The sequence below is a fragment of the Convolutriloba macropyga genome, chromosome 1, assembly GCF_964194025.1.
Source record: "Convolutriloba macropyga chromosome 1, txConMacr16.3, whole genome shotgun sequence".
In the NCBI taxonomy this organism is placed as follows: domain Eukaryota; kingdom Metazoa; phylum Xenacoelomorpha; order Acoela; family Convolutidae; genus Convolutriloba; species Convolutriloba macropyga.
In genome coordinates this window covers 41,576,496-41,599,662 of record NC_134468.1, presented here as the reverse complement: position 1 = coordinate 41,599,662, position 23,167 = coordinate 41,576,496, and the positions used below count along the sequence as shown (strand labels likewise).

The 23,167-nt window shown below is 37.4% G+C and overlaps 1 protein-coding gene across 1 annotated transcript in view; it reads left to right on the top strand.

The window, feature by feature from the left end:
• The first annotated feature begins 286 nt into the window (after positions 1-286).
• LOC142339109 (uncharacterized) overlaps positions 287-23,167 on the top strand; it is a 70,848-nt gene continuing 47,967 nt past the window's right edge. The window contains exons 1-2 of the mRNA XM_075388847.1: positions 287-1,124; positions 4,835-4,904. Coding sequence (XP_075244962.1) covers positions 825-1,124; positions 4,835-4,904 — 370 coding nt within the window. The 5' untranslated portion in view covers positions 287-824. The remainder of the gene's footprint in view (positions 1,125-4,834; positions 4,905-23,167) is intronic.

The window sequence follows — 23,167 nt, the reverse complement described above, 5'->3', positions numbered from 1 at the left end:
CTTAGAACTTCATCAGAAATTTAAAAATTTATTCCATATACTTATGAAAAGAAAATAGCGAAATTCGCAATTACCATCGACTTAAAATATTCAGCGATCTAAATTTCAGATGTGAAATTGATCAACGTAAATAGTAGTTGAAATTTATTCTACAGAATTTTTTTGAAATTGAGAAATAAATAACAATCCTTTCAGTCAGATAAGTAAATGTTGTTGTTCGGATCCGCCACAAGTATCCTCTTCTTTGTCTCTGCTTTATTGGGGCGATTTGTTCACAACTTTAGGCTGAATGAAGAGGGAAGTGAAATTCCCTTCTGGTGCTCCCAAAACAGTGCCTATTTATCCCTGTAGAGTGGGGGTTCATTTTCCAGTTGTAAACAGGTTGTTAAAACTAAACATGCAGTGCTCTCTTCTTTATTCTCCCTCACGCTTTTGATCCCAACTGTCTTTGCATTCGTGGCCTACACACACTTTGTCTCACTTATTATTATTAACTGAACTAATTACATAAACTAGTTAAAACGAAACTAAACTGTTATTATAACATTATCGCCACTTGTCTGTTTATTATAGATTTTTATCTCTACAAAATTTTGAATAATTAGCGGTACTCTTTAATGGTACTTTTAAAAAGCGCTTTTTAATTGCATAGCAATCAAGTTTCAGCGTTGAAAAATCCAGAATCGCAAAAAATAACACCAATATTTGAGACAGTCACAAAATATAGACTTCTCTGTAGTTCACTATTCTATTAATTGCTGCAAACGTTTTTAATAAGCAGACACAAGATTTAGACCTAATTTTTTATACATTTTTACGCCGCAATGATGAATGGTTTGGAGCTACACGAACCTTTACCCCCCGAACTGCGCCCTCTGAAAACGCACAAAACCAAGTGCCGAAGCACGGAGAGTAATACATTCGGCTCACTGAAAGAATACGTCCTCGTCTTTGGCAACAGACATGCGTCCTCAACCTGTATTCAGAATTTGTTGCTGTTAGCTTTAGTCTTATCCCTTTTGTCGCTTGTGATGAGTGTTCTTTTGTTCATCCAGAAAGCACAACTTGAAAGTGATGTGGAGATGCTGAAGAAACACGTTGCAGCATGGTCCGGCATTTCAGCGGTAAGTAAGAAAACCGTACGAATTTTGAAACGTAAGAAAAACGACGGTATATTTGATTTATATTAGACTAAATGAAGAAACCCACTGAAACTTGATACACCTTGACATGACATGCATGGTCTTGAAACATCTTGCGAAATTTGAAATATCTTGCCAAGAGCGTGAATTACGATCATTTCATGCTAAATCTTGATAAGATCTTGGTATGATATTATCTAGATAAAGCAAGAAAAATTCTTGACAGCTCTTGACAAAAACTTGACCAATCTTGATACATTTTTAATCAATTCTGATCACTGTTTGATGCACCTCATCCCATGAAAGGAAAAAAAGAGTTTTTCTCTGATCTAAAAGTACAAAATGAGGGTAAAGTGGATCAGTGGCACTTTCTGCCTTAAAAAAATTCTTTTGTTCATAATTAAAATTTCCTACAAAAAAGTCGGGGGATGCTTTGAAGTCTTTCTAAAACTATGAACATTTTTTTTTGCTTCATTTTCATATGAATGTGTTCCAAATCGATCGGTATCAATCTTTTTCTTTGCAGAAAAAATGAGTAATTGTTTCAATAGTGAAGTGCTAAATACTCAAATAACAAGGCCTCGACGAATCCTTGGTTGGTTATTGGGCGCAACTCACTGGAGCAACGACAAATTAGAGGGTTAAAACGCTTTTTTGTCCCAATAACTATAAGTCTCATCTGCGTTCTAATTAAGTTTTTTCTTTGAATTAGATTTTTTATTTGTTAAATATATTTCTTAATTGGTTTTTCCTCTATCTGTTATCAAACTACCTAACTTAAACTCAAACTGAAAATGCTAATCAATTTTGAAGATGATTCCCAAAGCTGGAGATAATAATAAACTGGAGACAATCTGCAGACATAGCTTTCTATATCTGTTCAATGAAAAAGTTTTTTTGGAACTCAGTGCGTTCAAATTTTGTACCGTGCCCCTGTGAGCAATCTTATAAGTAATATTTGTAACTCCGCCACTGCCGGTCCCAAGCCCGGAATGAAACAGGAAGACGGAAAAACACAAAACTAAACTGGAAAAACCTCCAATGTCAATCGTTGATTTGCCTGGAGAAAAAAATTTCCAAAACTCTGTGCCTATTCTTGTTATTGCTTGTTCAATCTTAGTTTTGTTCGAAAAATCTTGTTATATTCATGGTGATTCTTTCTTGTTTATCTTAATAAGAACTTATTTCTATTATTTCTTGCAAAGAACATAGAAGTTCGTACATATCTTGACTTTTCGTGACAAGAATCGGGTTTCATTTTGGGTATATGTGGTTCTGAAATTTAAACAATTGTTGGTATTGTCGGGTTTAACCTCATTATCCGCCACCTCACTCTTGACTGTTACATAGTTTCACGTCCGTTACACTCCCTGTCACCCCCCATTCCCATCACCCAGCTGCCTTAAAAAGTTTTTCCAAATTAACCGCAAAGTGATGAAAGATTTTGAATGGACGTTTTTAACAAGGGTTCCAGTTCGCTCCATACCCCCACTATTCTTAAACGGGTTCTGGCAATTTCTTACGCTTAAAACCTAACATAGCAAACAGCGCCAAGCATACCGAAAGCAGTGCCTTGCGTTTCAGTGCCAAGCATACCAAAACTGAAAAACCGAACTGACCGAAGCTTTTTTACGTCTCAGACCGAGCATACGGACAAATTCTTTACCTATGAAACCGAATATACCAAGCAAACCAAAGATACCGGCGACTTCCTAATTCAGCGTCCAAAACCAAACATAAAGCATATTACATACGTCGTTTTTGTCCGGTCTTCTGGACTAAGGCTGTATTTCAGAAAATTTTCATTTTAAGCGCAAGAACATTGTGCTATGTTGGTTTTGAAATCATTGGAACAATTGGAAATTTTTATGTTTTTTTTAGGTTTAGCAACAAAACACCCTTAAAAGTACAATGTAGGCAGAATAGTTGCAAGTTATAAATAGTTATCTTTTAATTTTCGGAGCGAATATTGCCTGATAAACCAGAGTTTGCGATGCTTAATTTAAAAGAAGACATTACGTTGAGAAGAACAACAGTTTTAACTTATAGGTGTTAAAGCTTTTTAAAATTTTAGAAAAGACAAACTGAAAAGTAAGGCAAGTTTAATTAAATTCTTTTTCAATTCGTCCTTTGAGAATAAACAAGTACAGTTTCCATGAAAGTCTATTTAATGGATAGTACTTCAGTTAAAAAACATTAACTTACAGAAAACCAATAATCGAAAACTTTCAAAAAATGAATATCTGAACAATTTGCAGAAAATAAAGAATTGGAAACCCTCTTACGTAACTACTAAAAATGTAACGTCCAATGAACAAATGAAGTCCAAAAAAGTCAATGTTTCGGGCTTATGAATGCGTATTAAAGAAAAAGCAAAAATATTTTTTGTTTTCTTAAAATGAGAAACTAGATAAACAAATGTTCCAGAGTGTAGCTGACAGGCAACTAACTTTTGGTTCCTGTTGTTATTTTCCTTAGTCATTAGGTGGGTCTCTATGGCATATTTTAAGTTCTCTTTACGGGAATGAAAGAAATTGAATATTGGCTGGCTAAAATTCTTCTGCATTTTTTTTTCTTAAGAATGAGGTTACTTTTAGGTTTTCCACTTAGCCCAAATAATTTGCATCCAGAACAAAATCCAATTTGAATAATCTTGGTGTCATATTTGGAGTGCGTTGTATCTTTTACTGTACTAGTTCTCAGAATGTGGATTACTTTGATTTTACTTTCGAACCTGCTTTACGATCTGGTTTCCAAACTTTTTCATACTTTTCTTCACAGTGATTCAAACTAGAAATATGACGCCAGTTGAATGTAGCTTTTCCATTTATTTTGAACTTTGGACGCTGTAGAACTGCAAATAATTATGAAGTTTAGTTTGAAAAGAGAGAAGAAAACAAAAATTTTTGGATTTTTTGTTTTTTTTTGAAAAACTTAATGAAACACAGGAGGAGATTTTATTGTAAGGAAACAGGAGGAGAATTGAAATCAAGCCGTTTGGAATCTCTGTTTTTGATTAGGCTGAACAACTCGCTCTCTGCACTTAAATAGATTTTGATGAATTATTTTTTTTGTTAACCGGTGGAGTATGGAATATGCAGCTTTCCTGGTCTTCCTAGTAAGATCTTGTTAACCAAAGCTTGCAAAACTCTTAATTGGTCCATATAAATTTACACTCACTTTGCTTTTTCATTCAGTGTTAATTTTTTACACTGAAAATATGCAAAAACTATGTTTCATATTTCAACTTTTTCGTCCACTTCTCAAACAATTCTGGGATCCACAAATTGTTCCAAAAACGCAACCAGAAGCTCGATATTTTAAAATAGTCTAAGGTCTTTTTTCTGTAAATACAATTGCATCCACAAAATTTGCTATTCTTATATCAATCAGTTCATTTTCATCTTAATTTATATCGTTCTTGTCATACGCTACTTCTCTTCAGAATCTGCTTATTTTGCAAAATTTTTAATCAATTTGCATAATTAAATGATGAAAGGAAATCGTATGAGATTTTTAAAAATAGTTTGCAAGATTTTTCAAGATATAGCGAGATAACTCTTAGGGCCAAGACAATACACGCAAAATTTTCAAATGACAGTTCATTTTTTATTCCGTGGGATTTCTACCTCCATCGATTAAAAAATCCATTCAAATATTTCATCATATGCAAAAGATTATCTGCATTTTAGGGTGCGCTACCTCCAACTTCTCAACAGATTATCGGTCCTTTTGGTCCTGGAAAATGTCCCTGCCAGAAAGGTAAGACCATGTGAACACATATAGCTCTTTCATCATGCCTCCTCAATCAACTGAACTTCAACGGGATCCTAATCATTGATGATATAAATTTAAAATTTGGCCAGATAAATTTTTGAGTAAAACTACTAATCTCAATTTCGGTGCCATCACTGGCCTCCCAACATTTCTCTAAAGACAAAACCTAGAACGACTTATGAAAAAACTTCGAAACTCTAGCGGTTGTTGTTCAAGGTTGTCTATATAAGGCGCAGTTTACTATTGAAACAAGACGGCTCGTACGAGATTGTGCGTATTGCAGAATGTTCCAACATACGTCTCATATTTGTTAAAAAATTTTCATAGTTCTGAGATGAAAAGAGTTTTTTGAATAACAGTTTTGCAAAACTCAAATTGAAGCAATTTTCGTAACGAGCTTGATTACAACTTTCTTTAATAAAAAACTGAAAAAAATCATAACCTTTTCTTTGCTTTAATAATAACAAATGTTAGACCACATGCATTGGCAATTTGGTTGCCACTTAAAGAGGCTCGTGGGACGCTTGAAGCTCAGCAAAAGTAATCAGTTGCGAAAAAAATTATCTTAACCAAACGTGGACAATAACTTGCAAAAAATTAAGTGAAGCGAACAGTTTAAACAATTGAAGTAGCAAACAATTAATTGACTGAATTTTCCGTATATAATTTTTCCCATTGAAAACATGCCCAATCAGTTAGACCCACAATCCAGCTGAAATTTTCCAGCTCAAAAATGTCATTGAACAACAGGAAGTCATCAAAAATTATAGTTGTTGTCGATATCACGTTTTTGATTTTCGGTAAAAATTATGTTAAATCAAACAAAACAAAAAAATTCTTTCAATTTTTACGTTACAGATGGAAGAAGAAGTACGCAATTGATGTTTTTCCAATGTTTTTCTGAAATACTGGCATTTTTGAATTAAATTTACATCACGCAAGTAGATTCTGCATTTTGATTTTTTAAAAACAGAATTGAGTCTAATGCATAAAAATCATTTTAAGGCCAACAAATCTAGAGTTGGGAAGACAATTGCACCGTTGCAAGGATGGTGTCTGTTTTTCCTGTTCAAATCCCAATATGTGTTTGATTCGGCTAATCATGGTCTTATAGCACCACTGTTTAATTGATGACTTGATTTTTGTCAGTATTTTCCAATAATAATAATTTCGTTGGATAAATTTTGTACCTCAAAAAACTACCAATTTTTATTATTTGAAATGAAATTAGAAAGACATTTCCAAAAAAAATTCCTGTGAAATGTCCTGCTAGTCGATTGAGTTTGAACCGTGTTAACAACAAAGTCAATTTGAGCTGAAATAAAACTGTTAAAAAAGAAAAACATTGTTTTTTCTTTCCTCCTCAAGTGGCAGCCCATTTTTTTAAATTTTTTTGAATGTCTCCATGGAAATAACTCTGTTTTTTGTATCTCATATTATCAGGTAAAAAGAGTTATAGAGAGGAAGCGTTACAATTATCGCCTAATGATGCAAAAAATGACAGAAATTAATTTCTTGTTCAAAAATTTTCCTGATTTGAGTTTCTGGTTATGTATTAAAAGCGTAGATAGACTAGTGATCTCCTATTTTTTGTTTTCAAATAATAATGTTTTACATTTTTTTACTGAAAATTTAGGTCCATGGGAGGCCAGCAGCTGAGTTCAATTCTGTAAAAGGTGTAAAACCACTCTTTCGGACGTCAATTCATTTCGGTATATAAGCAACAACGTGTTATTAGAACAAAGCAACGTATAAGCATTATAATATCAAGACGTACAAACATACAACGTAAGCATTAACGATCAATGCAACAAGTGAAAACTTAGACGGCAAGGTTTTTTCAATGCTCTTTTACTGGTTTTTTGTCTGATGTCATTGACGTCAAAATCAGTTCGTATTCAATCGGCAAGTGTCTAGAAAACCTAAAAATGTTAAGCCGAAAACCAGCTTAATCGATACATATAGTGGTTATATTTACTTAAAATTAGGTTAAATGAACTTTTTCGGAACTTTCTATGTATATTAGAACGTTTTACACGCATTTAAATTCAAATCTAAATACTCAATTCTGATAGGTTAATATTCTTTCATTTACTACGTAACATCCTCCGGCCCGGGAGAAGATGTTGGGAAAACTGGTACAAGTTTTACAAGCGGACGGACGAGTGAACCGGTCGACGTATGTAAAACGGCGGAGCGCGCGACGCTATCGGAGCCGTAACGGAGTTCCACAATCCGAGCGGTTGGGTAGTAACCCCTAGGGTTGGTTTCCTCAACTATCCCAACCAAGTCACCGGTCTTAAGGTGTTGCTCGACAGGCGTCTGCCACTTAGAGCGTCGGTTCAGCGTCGTTACGTACTCTCTGATCCAACGGGACCAGATCGCATTAGCGTACGACTGCGCACGGGCGTAACGTTTACGATGGTCAAACTCATTATTGCCGACAACAGACGGAATACCGGTAGAGTATTCTCCTAAAAGAAAGTGGTTGGGCGTTAAAGCGTTCAAATTGCACGGATCAGCGCTTACGGATGTTAAAGGACGCAAATTGAGAGCATTCTCCGCGAGACAAAAGGTAGTATGCAGTACCTCATCCATGAGGCGACGCGTGCCAAGAATAGTATACAACACGCGTTTGAAGCTGCGTACCAACCTCTCCCAGATACCCCCTTGATGTGGTGCGCTGGGTGGATTGAACCTCCACTTTATACCTTTGTGAGCGAGCTCAGCTGCAATGTTGACAACGTTCCACTTTTCAATACTTTCTCGGAGTTCTTTCTCCGCTCCAATAAAGTTAGTGCCATTGTCTGACCAAATCACGGCAGGTGTACCCCTACGTGACACAACCCGCTCAACTCCCATAACACAAGAACTGGTGTCCATGGATGTAACTATCTCGACATGGACAGCGCGAGTAGTGAGACAGGTGAAGAGGAAGCCCCACCTTTTCTCAGTAGTACGGCGGACAGTAACATAGAATGGTTCAAAGTAGTCAACGCCAGTGTTCGTGAAGGGAGGAGACTGGTAAGCAAGTCTCTCCTTAGGTAAGTCAGACATGATTGGTTGCATGGTTACAGCTTGAAATTCTCGGCATCTCAGGCAGTCTGCTTGATGGAACGCCAGGATGATCTTAGTTTCAGTACTGTCTAGCGTTCCTGCACAACTGATCTTAGGTATTCAACGCCTTGATGATAATGCTTTACGTGCGTGTGTTCAAGAAACAGTTTTACGAACGGATGACGTGCATCTAAAATGATTGGATACTTTACGTTAAACCCAACTTCAATTAACCGCTTGATGCGGCCCGAGGAACGGATTAGCCCATTTGGACTAATAGACGGTGAATGTGGAGCAATTCGGCTACTCCGTTTAACGAATTTATTGTCAAGAAGATCTTTTCTTTCGGCTTCAAAAGACTCTCCTTGCACCAAGTACTGTAGATGACGCTCGGCTTCGTCAAGCTCAGTAGGGTCGGTAATGCTACCATCGGGGTTACGGTAGCCGGCATGTTTTGGCAAAAGCCGGAGAACGTATGCGGCAATGCGCAAGTACTTTTGATAAGAACTAAACTTATCAAATGGGAATAACGACGGAACGGGAGTTATCTGTTTTTTAACAGATGTAGCGAGAGAAACAGTGTCTTCTATGATGACTGCTTGGTTGACGCCAAAATTGATGTTATTAATGACGTCTTTGTTCGGCACGAAAGGGAACCTTGAGTTAGTTAAGAAATGTGGACCATTGACCCAACTGCTGAGTTGCAGAACCTCAGCGGACATTCCACGCGTGCCAGCGTCAGCTGGATTATCCTTAGTTGCGACGTGGTTCCATTGGTCAACGCTGGTATACTCCAAAATTTCGCAAACACGGTTTGCAACAAAGATTGGTTGCTTTTCATTTGAGTTAATCCATTGGAGAACGGTCGTACTGTCTGTCCACATGAATACTTGGTTAACAGATACAGTAAGTGCTTGCATAATCTCCCTTTTCAATCGAGCGGCAAGTAGAGCTGCTTGCAACTCCAGTTTTGGGACAGTCATTACTTTCATTGGCGCCACTTGCGCTTTCCCCAAAACAAACGCGAGCTCTGTTTTTACCTTGCCCGTAGGAGTTGTTACTCGGGCTCGAAGAAATGCGACGGCACTAAAAATATCCTGGGAACTGCCACCGAACATATGCGCAATTCTACATTATCAAAGGGTCCACTAAAGTAACTTCGGGGAATTTTGATGTTTTCAAGCTTTGGTAAGTCCGCACTCCAAACCAAAAATCTTTGAACCATGTCCTGTGGGAGCTCGTCATTCCATTGTTGTCCTGTGACACGCCAGATGTCTTTTAAGAGCAATCGCGCACCGACGGTAAACGGTGCGACAAGACCAATGGGGTCAAAGACTTTTGAGACAAGACTTAGGACCAAGCGTTGCGTGAGGGACTTGGTGATAGCGCAGCTTGTACCCCTACTCACAACTAAAGTGTCATTAGTGTGATCCCACTTTAACCCTAGCACATGCGATGAATCCTCCTGACATGAAACAATAACCTTGGGCTCAGTAGATTGAGCCGAACCATCAATTCGATCAGCCAGATTTGGCACATTGCTTACAAACTTTGTAAGCTTGAACCCACCGAGATGGAGAAGATGTACCAATTCCTTCGATCTATTGATGGCTTTCTCAGGAGACTCCACTGAGTCAAGGTAATCGTCCATGTAGAAGTTTTCAAGGACGGCTTTTGCAGCTTCGGGGTAAAACATGGCATTGTCTCTCGCAGTGCGTTGTAATGCATAGTTGGCGCATGTGGGCGAGTCTTTAGCCCCGAATATATGGCGCGTATATTGATACACTACAACGTTAGTTGTGGGGTCCTCCCGCCACAGAAAGCGAAGTGATGGTTGATCTGATGGTAATACATCAACCTGTAGAAACATTCCCTCGATGTCGGCAGAGACGGCATATGGATGTTGTCGGAAGCGAAGAAGTATGTAAATAAGATTTTGGAGCAGATCAGGGCCAGTGAGCAAAGATTTATTCAGTGAGGCGCCATGAAATTTTGCTGCTCCATTGAGCACCCTACGCACCTTACCCGGTTTGTTCGGGTTTAAAACCGGATGGTGGGGTAGTTACCACTCGTTATCGGACCGGCTCTCAACCTTGTGAGCGTCCGGAACCTCAATTACATACCCCTTAATTAGGTCTTCCTTGATGTTACTAGTATACTTCTCTATGAGGTCTTCATCCTTGGCCAATCGTTTTTCGAGAGATTTTAGTTGCACAACTGAGGAGAAGTTATTATTTGGGAGCTTGGTGTTATCTGCTGCCCACAGCATTCCGACATCGTATCTCAGGCCATTGTGTATGGTGGTACTCTCAAGGATTTCGTGAGCCCTTGCGTCCGCTGCAGATCTGGAGTCGACTTGCTTGTTTGCCCCGAATGATTCAATGTCGTACCATGACTTTACTTGACTTGCTAACTCATTGTCATGTTCGATATTCACTTTAAAGCACGTTGAGGTTAAACAAGAACTTGATGGTAACGGACCGCTTAAGACCCAACCTATGGGTAAGCGTACGGCAACGGGTGAACGCTTCTCATCGGCAGAGAAGTATTCTAACGGGCGGATGGCGTGATAGACATCTTGTCCGAGTATCATCCCAATGTCTTTATAGGAATATGTCACGGATCAAGAAATGCTAAGTGTGGGTAAGTCTCCTGCAGGGCCTGTACGTTAATTATATCTGAGCCGACATTCAGATTCTCCTTAACGAAAGGGTTGATGGTAAATGGTTCGGAATCTTGATGTTCTCTTGGTTTAACAGTAACTTCAACAATCCTAGTGTCAACTATTTCTTCGGTATTAATACCCTTGACTGTTAGCTTTAGTGCTTTACCGTACAAACCGAGTCTATCTGCGAGACTACCGGCCACCCAAGAGTTACTGCAGGCGGTATCACACAAAACTAAAGCCTTGCTATCTACACCGGACGAATTGACCAAGTGCAATTCCGTTACCTGGAGGAGTCCCTTAACATCAGTAACGGATGACATTGTTGTGGTCTTATTAGACGGCTGTTGACTAGTGGTTGCTTTACTTTGAACTGTGTTGCCAGAAGACTGGATAGTATTGGGATTTGTTGACTGTTTTGTTGGGAAAACCCTATCTGCTCCATGCAATAGTGTGTTATGCGAACTATTGCACCCCTCTGCTCGGCACTTTCTAGCTTGAGGACACTGGCGGAATGTGTGCTTATCACGTAAACACGAAAAGCAAAGTTTATTATCCGCCACCAACTTAGCTCTCTGGGTTGGAGTCTTTTCCTTGAAAACTCGACACTCCCATAGCCGGTGGTTACCTTTGCATACAATGCATCGACAGAAAGTGTTTGTGGAAGCAGATGGCATTTGCTTCTTTATTTCCCTTTGTTGCGAATTTGATGCAAACAATTTTGAAGCTGTTTTGGTCTTGGTTACTGAAGTGCTGTTATCTTCAGGCCTTGCCTTGGTTGCGCTTTGTTTCATAAGATCGTGGGCCTCAGACTTTTCTTTAAGCCAGTCGTTAAAGTCAAGGAGAGTAGGCTTAACCCAGTGCTTCTTAACCGTAAAGAGCGACCATTACTCTTTCATGTTTGGTGGTAACTTTTGTACTGCTTGGTTAAGTAGGGAAGCGCTCTTCAAGTCAGCATCATATGATAGTGACTTGAAAACCCCAACGAGGCTGGATATTGCTGCAGAACAGTTTATGATGTTATCACTATTGTGCATTTTAAGAGGCGGAAAGTTGCTTAGTTTATCCAAGTGTGCACTTACGACTGCCTGTGGCTGGCCAAATTTACGTTCTAAAGTCCTTAGTGCATCCTTGTACATTAAACCACAGTAAGCAAACTCGGCGATTGCAATCTTTGCTTTACCGGTGACCAGTGTTTTAAGGTACGTCAATTTAACGTCATCAGTGAGCGACTGCGAGTCAATCGCCATTTTGAATTGACCATACCACTCATGCCACTTTAATGGGTCGCCATTAAACTCAGCAAGTTTCCACTCAGGCAAAGGGTCGTTTTTCTTACTTGTTATCTCGTCAGCCAGTTCCCTAATCAATGACGCATTGTCTGGTATCGGAGGAGCAGGTGCAGACACCTGCGAACCACTCCAACTCAACGGAGTGGGCCCAACATAAGGGTATGTTGGCTGAAAAACCGGAGTGGCCAGACCAGGTACAATATTACTTGTAGTTGCAATCGGGTTTTCCTGATGTGTGCCGGATGGTGATTGCATATCAATCAAAGGGGGGCGAATTCTGATAAATTCGTAGTGGAACATTAGTGCTTGATGGTGCGATATGCGTGTGTACATTTGGAGGCAGACTATTCACGGTGGTTGTGTCTTGGTTGACTATTGACGGTTTGTGCTGTGGAAACCGCCAATGGCTCATATTTGGCACAAAGTTCTGGCCAAGTGGGATATTGGGCATATTTAGGAAAGGAGGAGCAACAGAACGTATGACTTTGCTTACTCGGTTATTATTATTTTGAAAAGTCTTGTAGACGGGAGGTTGATTGATCATTGGGGCGTGTAGAATGGGAGCAGTGACGTTAGGTGCAAATAATGGGTCCGGGATGGGAAGGGAATTATGATGAGCGGGTTCGGAGATGTGCTGTTGTGTGTTTGGACTTGGTTGGGCGCTTGGGTGCAAGGGAACGTTTATTGCGGGGGTTGGATGATTTGCTGTCGGAAAAGGAGGAAGAGTGGCGTTTGGTGCTCGGGGGACAAAATTAATTTGTTTTCGGGGGCATATACGCTGGGCCGAATTATTCTCGGGCAGACTTGATGTTTCAGGTCCCCTGGATTGCAAAATTTGAAGTTGTGCGTTGGGAAAAAACTCGGTTGCAATATTCTGATTTTCTTGTGGTGCGAACGTGTGTGGTGGAATGGGCTGTTGAATGGGCGGTGAGGAAGCCCCTGGGGCGTGTACAGAAGGCGGCTGATTATCCGCGGTTCCTTGGTTAGTTATGCTTGGGAGCGCCGTGCCTTGCTGGCCTGTTTGATTCATTTGCGCCCTTAGTTGCGCCTGGTACAACGCCTGTGTGTTAGCAGCAGCCAAAACATTTTCGGGTGGAGTATAATAGGGGTCGAGTTGCTGCAAGGTCTCATTGCTTAAAATGTAATTGCCTCGACAATTTTTTGGAACGGAATGTCTTGTTCTGATCTTCCACTGTTTTGCCGTTGTTGTGGCTAGGACATTCTGGAGGGTCAATCATAACCTGTGGTTCGCTAGTTTTCTCCTCATTGTGAAAACTTAAAGCAAGTGAGGTGTTGATCCAATCTTGGACAGCCTTTTCACTTCTCATTGAGCTCCTAGCACTTGCAGTTGTTTCAGATTGGCTACCTTTAGAAACGGCGTCCAGCAATTCAAATTCTTGCAGAGTTGCCTCTGCCAACCGTTTCCTGTTGTTTTCCTCCAGTTCATCCAATTCCATTTGCTTTTTCTGTTTAGCAAGGCGAATGGCTGCCTCATTCTGTTTTTCAATTTCTTCACGCTTCATCTTAGCAATTACGTAACCATGTTTACGCTGACTAGATGTTTTTGACGATGTCATAATTGAGGGAAGTCTAGAACGAATGGAAGCCCTCTGTTCCTGAAACTCACTCACTTTATCATCAGCAGAGTTGATGTAGTTTTGTGCTAAAGTGAGGATCTTGTCGTTCTTGGTTGTCATTGCCTCTAAGTAAGACTCTAGTAAAGGGACAAGTGCACTTGGATCCTCCGTTTTTCCAGCAAATGCAATCAGGTCCTCATTTTTGTCTACAACGGTCATAAATGCTTCGTTGCACTTTGTTACTAGGCGTTCAACTTTCACTCGCCTACTTTGACTATTTATACAATGAAGGATATCTTCATGTATAGCATGCAATTCAGCCTCACGCTTTGACCTGGCAGCGTACAACTTTTTGACTTTTTGATCAAGGCTATTAGACATCACGATGTTATTTTTTCCAAATACCAGCAAAACTACCACAGCACACGGTTATCTATTATATGCACACTCCAAACAAATCAAATCCACGCAAAACAAACCCAACGCAAAAGACACCAGACACATCACACTGTAGACAGTCTGTAAAACAAACCACCCAAAGAGCAAAAAAGTCGTCGAGCACACTGTGCCCAACAAAAACAGAAGTGGAGCGCTGAACGCTATGCGCTCAACGCGGAGGGAGGCAAAGGACACACGGGAAGTCGAGCGAGCAACGCGCGACGAAACGGAGACGTTACGGACGGAAAGTCGAGCGAGCAACGCGCGATGTGACGGAAACGGGACAGACGATAGGTCAAGCGAGCAGTGCGCGACGGAACAGAAATAGGACGTGCGGGAAGGCGAACGAAAATTGCGCAACGCAACGAAACGGGACGGTGGGAAAAAACAGACGAAAAATGAGGTTGGAAAGAACTTTGTTAGCAGACCACAGCAAAAACTCAACCAAACAACCTAGCCGTAACTCCAGAACAAACTTAAGTCACACCCTAGGAAGAAGGAGAGAAGCTACTGCAAGACAATCTAACATAGTCCATAATGGGTCTATAACGACAAATTTAACGACAAACTATTTTACGGCAATGCAGTAGTACACTAAAAGGATGAAAAGGTCGAGAAATTTACTAGCCGTAACTCCAGAATAAACTTAAGTCACATCCTATCAAAATCCAAACCGTAACAAACAATCAGCATACTAACGTTATTAAACAAACTACAGCAAAATTTAATAAACAACAATAGTGTGTTTGTAGACTAAGATAGTTGGAAAAGTCGCGAAACAATCCAGCCGTAACTCGAGAATAAACTTAAGTCACACCCTAGAATGCAACAGGACCAAACCAAATAGCAATCGTTCAGGTACACACAAACAAACAGCAGCAAAATCAATATACTACAACAGAAGGGTTAGTAAATTAGTAGAGTTGAAAAGTCAAAGGACAACCCAGCCGTAACTCGAGAATAAACTTAAGTCACACCCTAGAAAGCTATAAGACCTAAACAACAAACCAGCATACTAGCATACTCAACATACTACAGCAAAACAACAACATATTTCATCACATATAACATACTACATCGAAGGAAAAAATTAGGCGGAGAAAACAACTCTGAATGAAAGGAAAACGGAATGATTGGAAACGAAAACGAAAAACAAAATTTTGGGAGAGCGACGTTGATGAAAAATGAACGGAAATTGTGAATAGTGAAGTTAAGGAACGAAAACGAAGCGGACGGTACGGTACGAAAACGAGATACGAAGATAATAAGAAGACAAAATTTTTTTTTTGAGCAGGAGGTTGTGAGTTTATATCTCACAACAATACCTGTCCAATTTTTCAAATTTTGGTCAATTTTTGCAAATTCATGATTACGGAACGGTAATCCAGTAAACTGGACGGTTTTAAGCTTGAAAGTACGATTTATCAATATTCGGTATTGATTTTCTAAATTTTTTGATTTGCCTCAAAATTGACCAAAGATTTTCAAAATTGATCAATATAGCATTATGTGCTCACTTTTTTTCTCATATCTGAGGTCAATTTTTTGCTATGTAGCCATAATGGACCAATTTGTCTGAATTTCCCAACTTTCGACCAAAAAATTTTCAAAATCGTTGTTTTTTTTAAAAAAAAAAGAGTTTCTCGGCTCCCTTCTCCAAAAAAGATTGTTTTTCGCTGAGACTTGTCAAGATAGTACTACTTGCTTTTCCTTACAATCTGGCGGAAAAAGATTTGTGATATTTTAAGTCTAAGTATATATAAAAGTTTCTCAGCTCCCTTTTCTAAAAAATATTCTATTTCGCTGAGACTTGTCAAGATAGTACTACTTGCATTTTTTTACGATCTGGCGGAAAAGGATTAGTGAGTATCAGAAGCTTTGATCAAACTCCGAACCTTGATGTTTTTTAAGCTCAAAAAATTCAACTGTGGGGGTTACTGGTGACTTTTTAGGGATGATTTTCACGGAGTTATTTGACTACACAACCCCTTGAAAATGTCTTTGAAAGATATCAGGGGTTGGGTTACTTGCCGTCTAAAATCGTTTGTAATCAATTCACTGCAAAAAGGGTTCTGTTCTTACAGTTTTTTTTGTTGGGGATTGTCCATGAGTTGAAGGACCCATCAACAGCTGACAACGTCATCAATTGTAAATTTTGGATGAGGAACCTGTAACACTAAACCTGCGATTTCCTTAACCTCGATCGGGGTTTCAAATCCATGCTCGTCAAAATAGTCAGTTGTCAAACTGAACCTCTTGAGATCAACAAACAGGGAACCGCCTCTAGGGAAGGTTGGGTTGAGGCACTCTAATAGCTCGAGATACTCTTCGGATCCAGTTTTAGGCCACACAACTCGTTCATCGCAAGCAGAACATGTACATTGATCTGCGATATATATAAAATGGAAAGCACGCGAGCAAAATGGGCGCAGTATAAGATCATCTGATTTCTCGCCAGATATAATTTCGTATCAAATGCTGCACTACACATCTTTACGGAAAACCATATTTGATAAACTGTAACAATAAAATGCTACGCTTAATTTTCTCTGCTGCTTTAGCAACGATTATCAAGTGGCCATACTGCCCTTTAATACGTTTTATTACGTTTATCACAACAATTAGGCTAAAAGTGTTCGTTCATAAGCAGGAGCGGCACCAATGTAAAAGGTGTAAAACCACTCTTTCGGACGTCAATTCATTTCGGTATATAAGCAACAACGTGTTATTAGAACAAAGCAACGTATAAGCATTATAATATCAAGACGTACAAACATACAACGTAAGCATTAACGATCAATGCAACCAGTGAAAACTTAGACGGCAAGGTTTTTTCAATGCTCTTTTACTGGTTTTTTGTCTGATGTCATTGACGTCAAAATCAGTTCGTATTCAATCGGCAAGTGTCTAGAAAACCTAAAAATGTTAAGCCGAAAACCAGCTTAATCGATACATATAGTGGTTATATTTACTTAAAATTAGGTTAAATGAACTTTTTCGGAACTTTCTATGTATACTAGAACGTTTTACACGCATTTAAATTCAAATCTAAATACTCAATTCTGATAGGTTAATATTCTTTCATTTACTACGTAACAAATTCTAAAGCACATAGAATGTCAATAACAATAAACAGAACATAGAATTGAAAAAAAAACATTTTTTCTGTTTTATCAAATTATTTTCTGTTGTTCTCGTCTCAATTAACACATATTTTGGTGAATTCTATGAAGTTTCAATCAGAGCAATTAAAGTACTGGAGATGGGTTTTTAGGTTTAGCTGAGTTGCCCGTTTTTAGATTTAGCTGAATTGGACAAAAATGACGTGTTATTTCTCCTAAAAAACATTCTATCTTTTTCTTTCAAGCTCAAAGATTTCAATAATGTTCAAAGATCTTTGCCGATGAAATGAAAAGTTTATTTCATCAATGCTCTACGTTGCACTCATTTTTTTTATCAGGAGACCAGGGAAGCCACAACTTTTTGAAACTTAGTTTGGTTTTTCCTCATTCTCTGGAAAAAGAATTTAAGGATTATCACAGTAGTTAATTTGGATACGGCTTTTGGCTAAACTAATCATAGAAATCAAATGAGAGGTCATAGTTAGTTTCAAATTTTCATTTGAGTTGAGATTTCAAAGAACAAGGAAGTTAAATGTTCGTTATTTTTCTTTGTTTTTTACAAATTTTATTATCTGTTTAATTTTTCAATTCCCATTTTATACAAAATTTTTGGGCTGAAGTGAAGTAGTTAATTTGGATCACAGTAGTTAATTTGGATACGGCTTTTGGCTAAAATAATCATAGAAATCAAATGAGAGGTCAGAGTTAGTTTCAAATTTTCATTTGAGTTGAGATTTCAAAGAACAAGGAAGTTAAATGTTCATTATTTTTCTTTTTTTTTACAAATTTTATTATCTGTTTTATTTTTCAATTCCCATTTTATACAAAATTTTTGGGCTGAAGTGAAGTCGAAAATCTATTTGATTGAAAAACTAAAAATCAAAACTAGGTACCAAGAAGAAGGGCAAGTGCTCTTGAAAGTACAAAAAGAGATTGTTTTTTTCTCGTTTCTTTTTGTTCTTTTGAGAACTAAATTTTTAAAAAGAAATCTTTATTTTGTTTCATTTTTAACATAAATTGTACAATTGAATATAATTATGCTTATAAAACTTTTCTAGAAGTTGCACTAAAATAACTCTGATAAATTAGCATCCTCCTCAACCCCTACCCCCAGAAATGGTTTCTATTTTTAATCAAATTTTTGAACAGCGCCCCTTTTCCAATTCCTTTTCCCCTGCAAACCAAATAAGCAGTTTTTTTTAAGACAAATCCAAACTAGCATACAAATTGATGTTTCTCTTTTGTTCTCTTTGATGCGTAAACAAAATGTGAAAATTTGTGTGAAGAAAAAAATCTGCCTCTAATATATGTTTACCCATTTTGAAATGTAGTTGAAACAATAAAGTCTTGTTTTAAGGTGGTCTGAACGCAGAATCGCAAGTAATCGGGGTCTTATTTTGAGTTGAGCTAAAGTCCAACTCGAGCTAAATTTTTTAATAATATTTGGGAAAAGCTAGGTGTATTCATAACACTTTTCGCTTGAGCACGCTCTGCACGTTCTGTTCATACGCCAAGGTCTAACTAAGAGTTTTATTTGAGAAAAAATTTATATTAATGTGCGACTGCGAAAAAACACAGGACTCTGAAAAGTACACTTTATGACAAGCAGATGCCCAATTTTATTCTATTTTTTTGCATACATAGCTGAAAACGTGTTCAGTTTAGACGCTCACTACAATGCAAAAAATCAGCATCCAAAAATCAAAAATCAATGGTTTTCCTTCAAATTTAGAAAATGATTTTTGAAGTTGCTGGCATACATGTACCGTACTTATTCTTCAGTGAGTATCAATAACGATTCAGAACATTTTGAAACAAAGATTTTCAGCTATGATTTAAAAGCTGCAAAAGAAACTCGGCATTAGTTTTGTATTTCTCAGAAACAGAGCGAAATTCAGAATCATATTCATTGAATTGCTGTAAATCATGAAAAAATCAGAAAACGCTACGATCAAAAAGAAAACGAAAAAGTGGTCGCAGTTAAGTGTATGACAATTTTCAACTCTTAGAGAGATCATTTAATGATTGATACGAGCTGAACAGCATCGAATGTTTACCAGTGCAATATGGTTCATATTTGATAAAAAAACAAGATTTTTTTGTCTTATTCGATTAATCACTTTTGTGTGCCTTAATGAAGTAATCTCACTTTTTCGCTTTCTGCGTTATTGAATTTGAACTGTTCATGCAACTTACAAGTTGGTGTTAGTTTAAAACAGCTTGACTTTTTGTCTTGAACAGGTAGCTTGTCAGGTGACTAAGAGAACAACAAACAATTTCAGGATTAAGAGGCCTGCGGCGTGAAAACATAGTCTTGACAGATAACTGTTAAACTGTTCCACCTCTCTGATCTGGTCAGCGGCCAGATTACCTAAATTGAGTTAAGTCAATGTTGCCACAGTGTGAATGAACATTAGGGCACTGCTCACTTTTGAAGGGACGCACACCCTTTGTTTCTCAATTGGAAATATTCTCAGAGAACCGTTGTCAAAGTACCATAAATTGCGCTTGATTCCTTTTCTATTGAACAAATTAAGGACAAGTTTGAATTGTATCAAACATGTAAGTTGGCAAACATTCGTGAAAGAAACAAAAGATCTGTAAGATAACCCGGAGAGTTTCAAATTATTTCTTATTTTTAATTTAAAAGTAGTTATTTATCGAAAACATGATATTTCAAGTTGAGAACAGGAAAAATTTCTTATCTGATATCTTTTTTTGTGCTCAACTCAAGTCATCAACAATTGTTGTGGAATATATTAACACATAAATGATTTCAGACCAGAAAATTTTCTATTCTCGTCTAGCAATATGATATTTTCGATAGGTAATTTAAAAATATGAATTAATTTGAAAAGATTCGGGTTGGCCGAGAGATGCTTTGTTTCTTTCCTGCTGAAGTTTTTCTAGTCAAAGCCAACGAACGAACTGAGGCAAAAACAACCTAACACAACCCAATATTTACCATTGGAAGTTGAGAAAAAGTTGAGAAAAGTTCATTTTGTTCAGAAAACGGATGCAAAATCACTAAAAATTACTTTCAATTTGTAAAATAATCTGGCTGTATAAGTTCTGATCTAAACACATGCGTCCTTTGATTATCACTGTGGAAAAATGGACCGTTAAGAGACATCTTCTTTATGCAGTGAAACCCGGAAAGAGCAAAAAAATGCGCTGCTTTTATGCCCTTAATTCTATATAGCTTAACAACAAAACTGTAAGCTATAGTAAATTTGCTGCTAGTTAGTTTGCTGCTTAATCCCAAAAAACAAAAGAGAGAAGATTCTTAAGAGTCAAAACAAAATTTTGTTTTAAATTCGGCATTTAAAATAAATACACAATAAACTATTCTCATGAGGTTTTCTTTATCAAATATCTTGATCCACTATAACCGACATGACGAAACTCCAAATTTGACTAAAGACTGACACAGTTGGACCAAAACGTGAACATAATACCAGATTTAGAACTTAAAAATTTGAAACCTGAAATTTTCACCTTGATATAATTCCGTCAACATCTCAATAGCTCAAAGTCATTGAAACCGAAAAATAATAAGAATAATAATAAATTGTTTCCATCAGTCAAAAAGTAGCTTTTCACAATTACTTGTACAAATACAATCACATATTTGACTGTGGGAGAGCACTATTGGGCCGATGGCCCGTTCTCAAGTGTCTCGTTCAGTTTATCTGGATGAAAGTGATTCAAAATGAAGAAAGAAAAAAAAAGAGGAAGCACTTTTTTTGAAGGTAGCATTAAACCTAGGGAAAACATTATTCTGGTTATGGAACGCCTTTGAGTTGTGATATTAAAACTCATACAACAGTCTGACTATGTCCTCATTACCCAAAACATAATTATCTAGAAATTGATGACATAAATTTTTTGTTTCGGCAGTAGACATGTTTTCAATCTTTTCTATTATTTCATCATCGTAACCTAGAAGCATTCTTAAGACTCGCCTTATCCTAACTATTATTGAAAAACTGTGAAATAGATTTTTACCTTGAGTTATTTTGTTTTTAATCAACCGCTTGCTTTTTTTAAGGCAATTTTGCATTGAGAAACCCTTTGAAATTGGTGAAATATTACATTGTCCCCTTATGTTCTTTAGTGTCTGCTTAAGAACCTCATAGGCATGTAACTCCGAGGCTAAATAGATCCTATGTTTTACTCTTTCTTCGTAAGTGCTTTCAAACTTTTTTCGATGAAAAATTAGCCGCACGATACGTTTGATAACTTTGTCTATTTCCCTAATAGTTGTGATTGTTGTTGACCCGTATATCAGGACTCCGTATTGTACTATTGGCTGTATGTATGTTTTAAACGCTTTTATCATCTGTGATTCTCTCAAAACACTTCTTAGTTTATAAAAGATAGAACAATTCGACAAAAGTTTTGTGACCACATGCTTTGAGTGCTTTGTGAAACGTAGATCGTTATCTATCGTGATGCCCAAGTTTTTGAAACTTTGTTTTTCTTCAATTTTAGTGTTTTTTATAAATGTTCTTGACACAAACTTTTTTTGATTTTTCTTTACAAAAAGCATGCTTTTTGTTTTTTCCTTGTTCAGTGTTAGTTTATTTTTTATGAGCCAATCATTGACGTTATCTAGTGCTCTGTCGTGATCATCGTCAATTTTCGATGCAGAACTTCTGCTCTTCACAACAGTGTCATCGGCGTATAAAATAACATTTGATTTTTTCTGGGACAAACTTAAGTCATTCATGTAGATAATAAACAACAGTGGGCCAAGAATTGATCCCTGTGGCACGCCTAGTTCTATAAGATTCAGTTTGGACTTTTTATCTCCAATTAAAGTATATTGCGTTCGTTCGGACAAATATGATTTTAAAATGTTGTATATTGGACCACGCAGACCATATCTATAACACTTTTGCAGTAAAATCTTGTGATCGACAGTATCAAAAGCTTTCTTTAAATCTAGAAAGGTGCATTTGGTTTTTTCACTGTTGTTGTGGAGATTTGATCTTATTTCCTCTATTAAGGTTGCAATGGCATCGACTGTGCTCTTCCCGTGCCTGAAGCCAAATTGTGAATCTGAGAGAATTTCGAAAACGTTTAGGTAGTTTTGAATTCGATCAAATATAATCCGCTCAAAGACTTTCCCTATAATTGGACTTAAAAATAACTTCTTGGCTCTTTCTTAATAAATTTTTGAACCAGAACAGCACTCAAATATGATTTTAATTGACTTCACAATGCTTGAAAACACTGCAAAAAATAGACAGAGCACCAACAAATAATCTAGTTTACTTGATTTGACAAAAACAAATAAGCGACAATACAATTGAAATCTTTTGCTTTGTGAAAAACTCTTATGACAAAACTCGTAAAATTCGTTTAAAACTCGGTAGTTATTCTTCTATTGACTTTTTGGCAGGGCCATGCATTTAAGTACACAGAAATCTTCATGACGTCGTCCATCGGCAACTTTGGTCAACATTTTGGAATTTCCAGGAGAGATCATTTGAAGATCGCGTCGTTTGCAGTGAAAGGCGCGTCATTTGGTTGTCTTCGCATTGTTTTTGTTTATAGGTCGAGTTAGCAGTACAACAAATAAAGCTCATGTTACAGTGACGATATGACTGTTTTGATTTTTACTATCATTTAATCAATAAAAAGAAATTCTTTGTATATTAAAAAATAACTTAATTTAATTACTTGTAGTTCAATATTAACCTGCACTTCTCTTAGGTAAATTCGTTGTTTTCATAACCTTTTTAAATATTGAAGTCGTTTTATATTCATTGGAAAAACCAAGTCTGGGAAGTTACTAGAGTTGTAAGTGGAACATCTGCTTATTTCGCTTTGCTTTAGAGCTAAAATTGGGGCGGGTAATGAACTAATGAATTGGAAACAAAAACTTAGTAATTGTTAACACCATCAGATTCAGCGCTCAATAGTTCTAATTGCTGAAGCAAATGAACAACCTAAGTGATAGCTCTCACTACTTGAGCTGCTGGGCTGGAATTGCAAGCCGATGGATTGTATCTTCGCAGATTTTAAAGAAAAGGACTCTACTTCATCTTTGCTGCTTTACCGTAATGTTGTTTTACACTTCCTGCCAGTA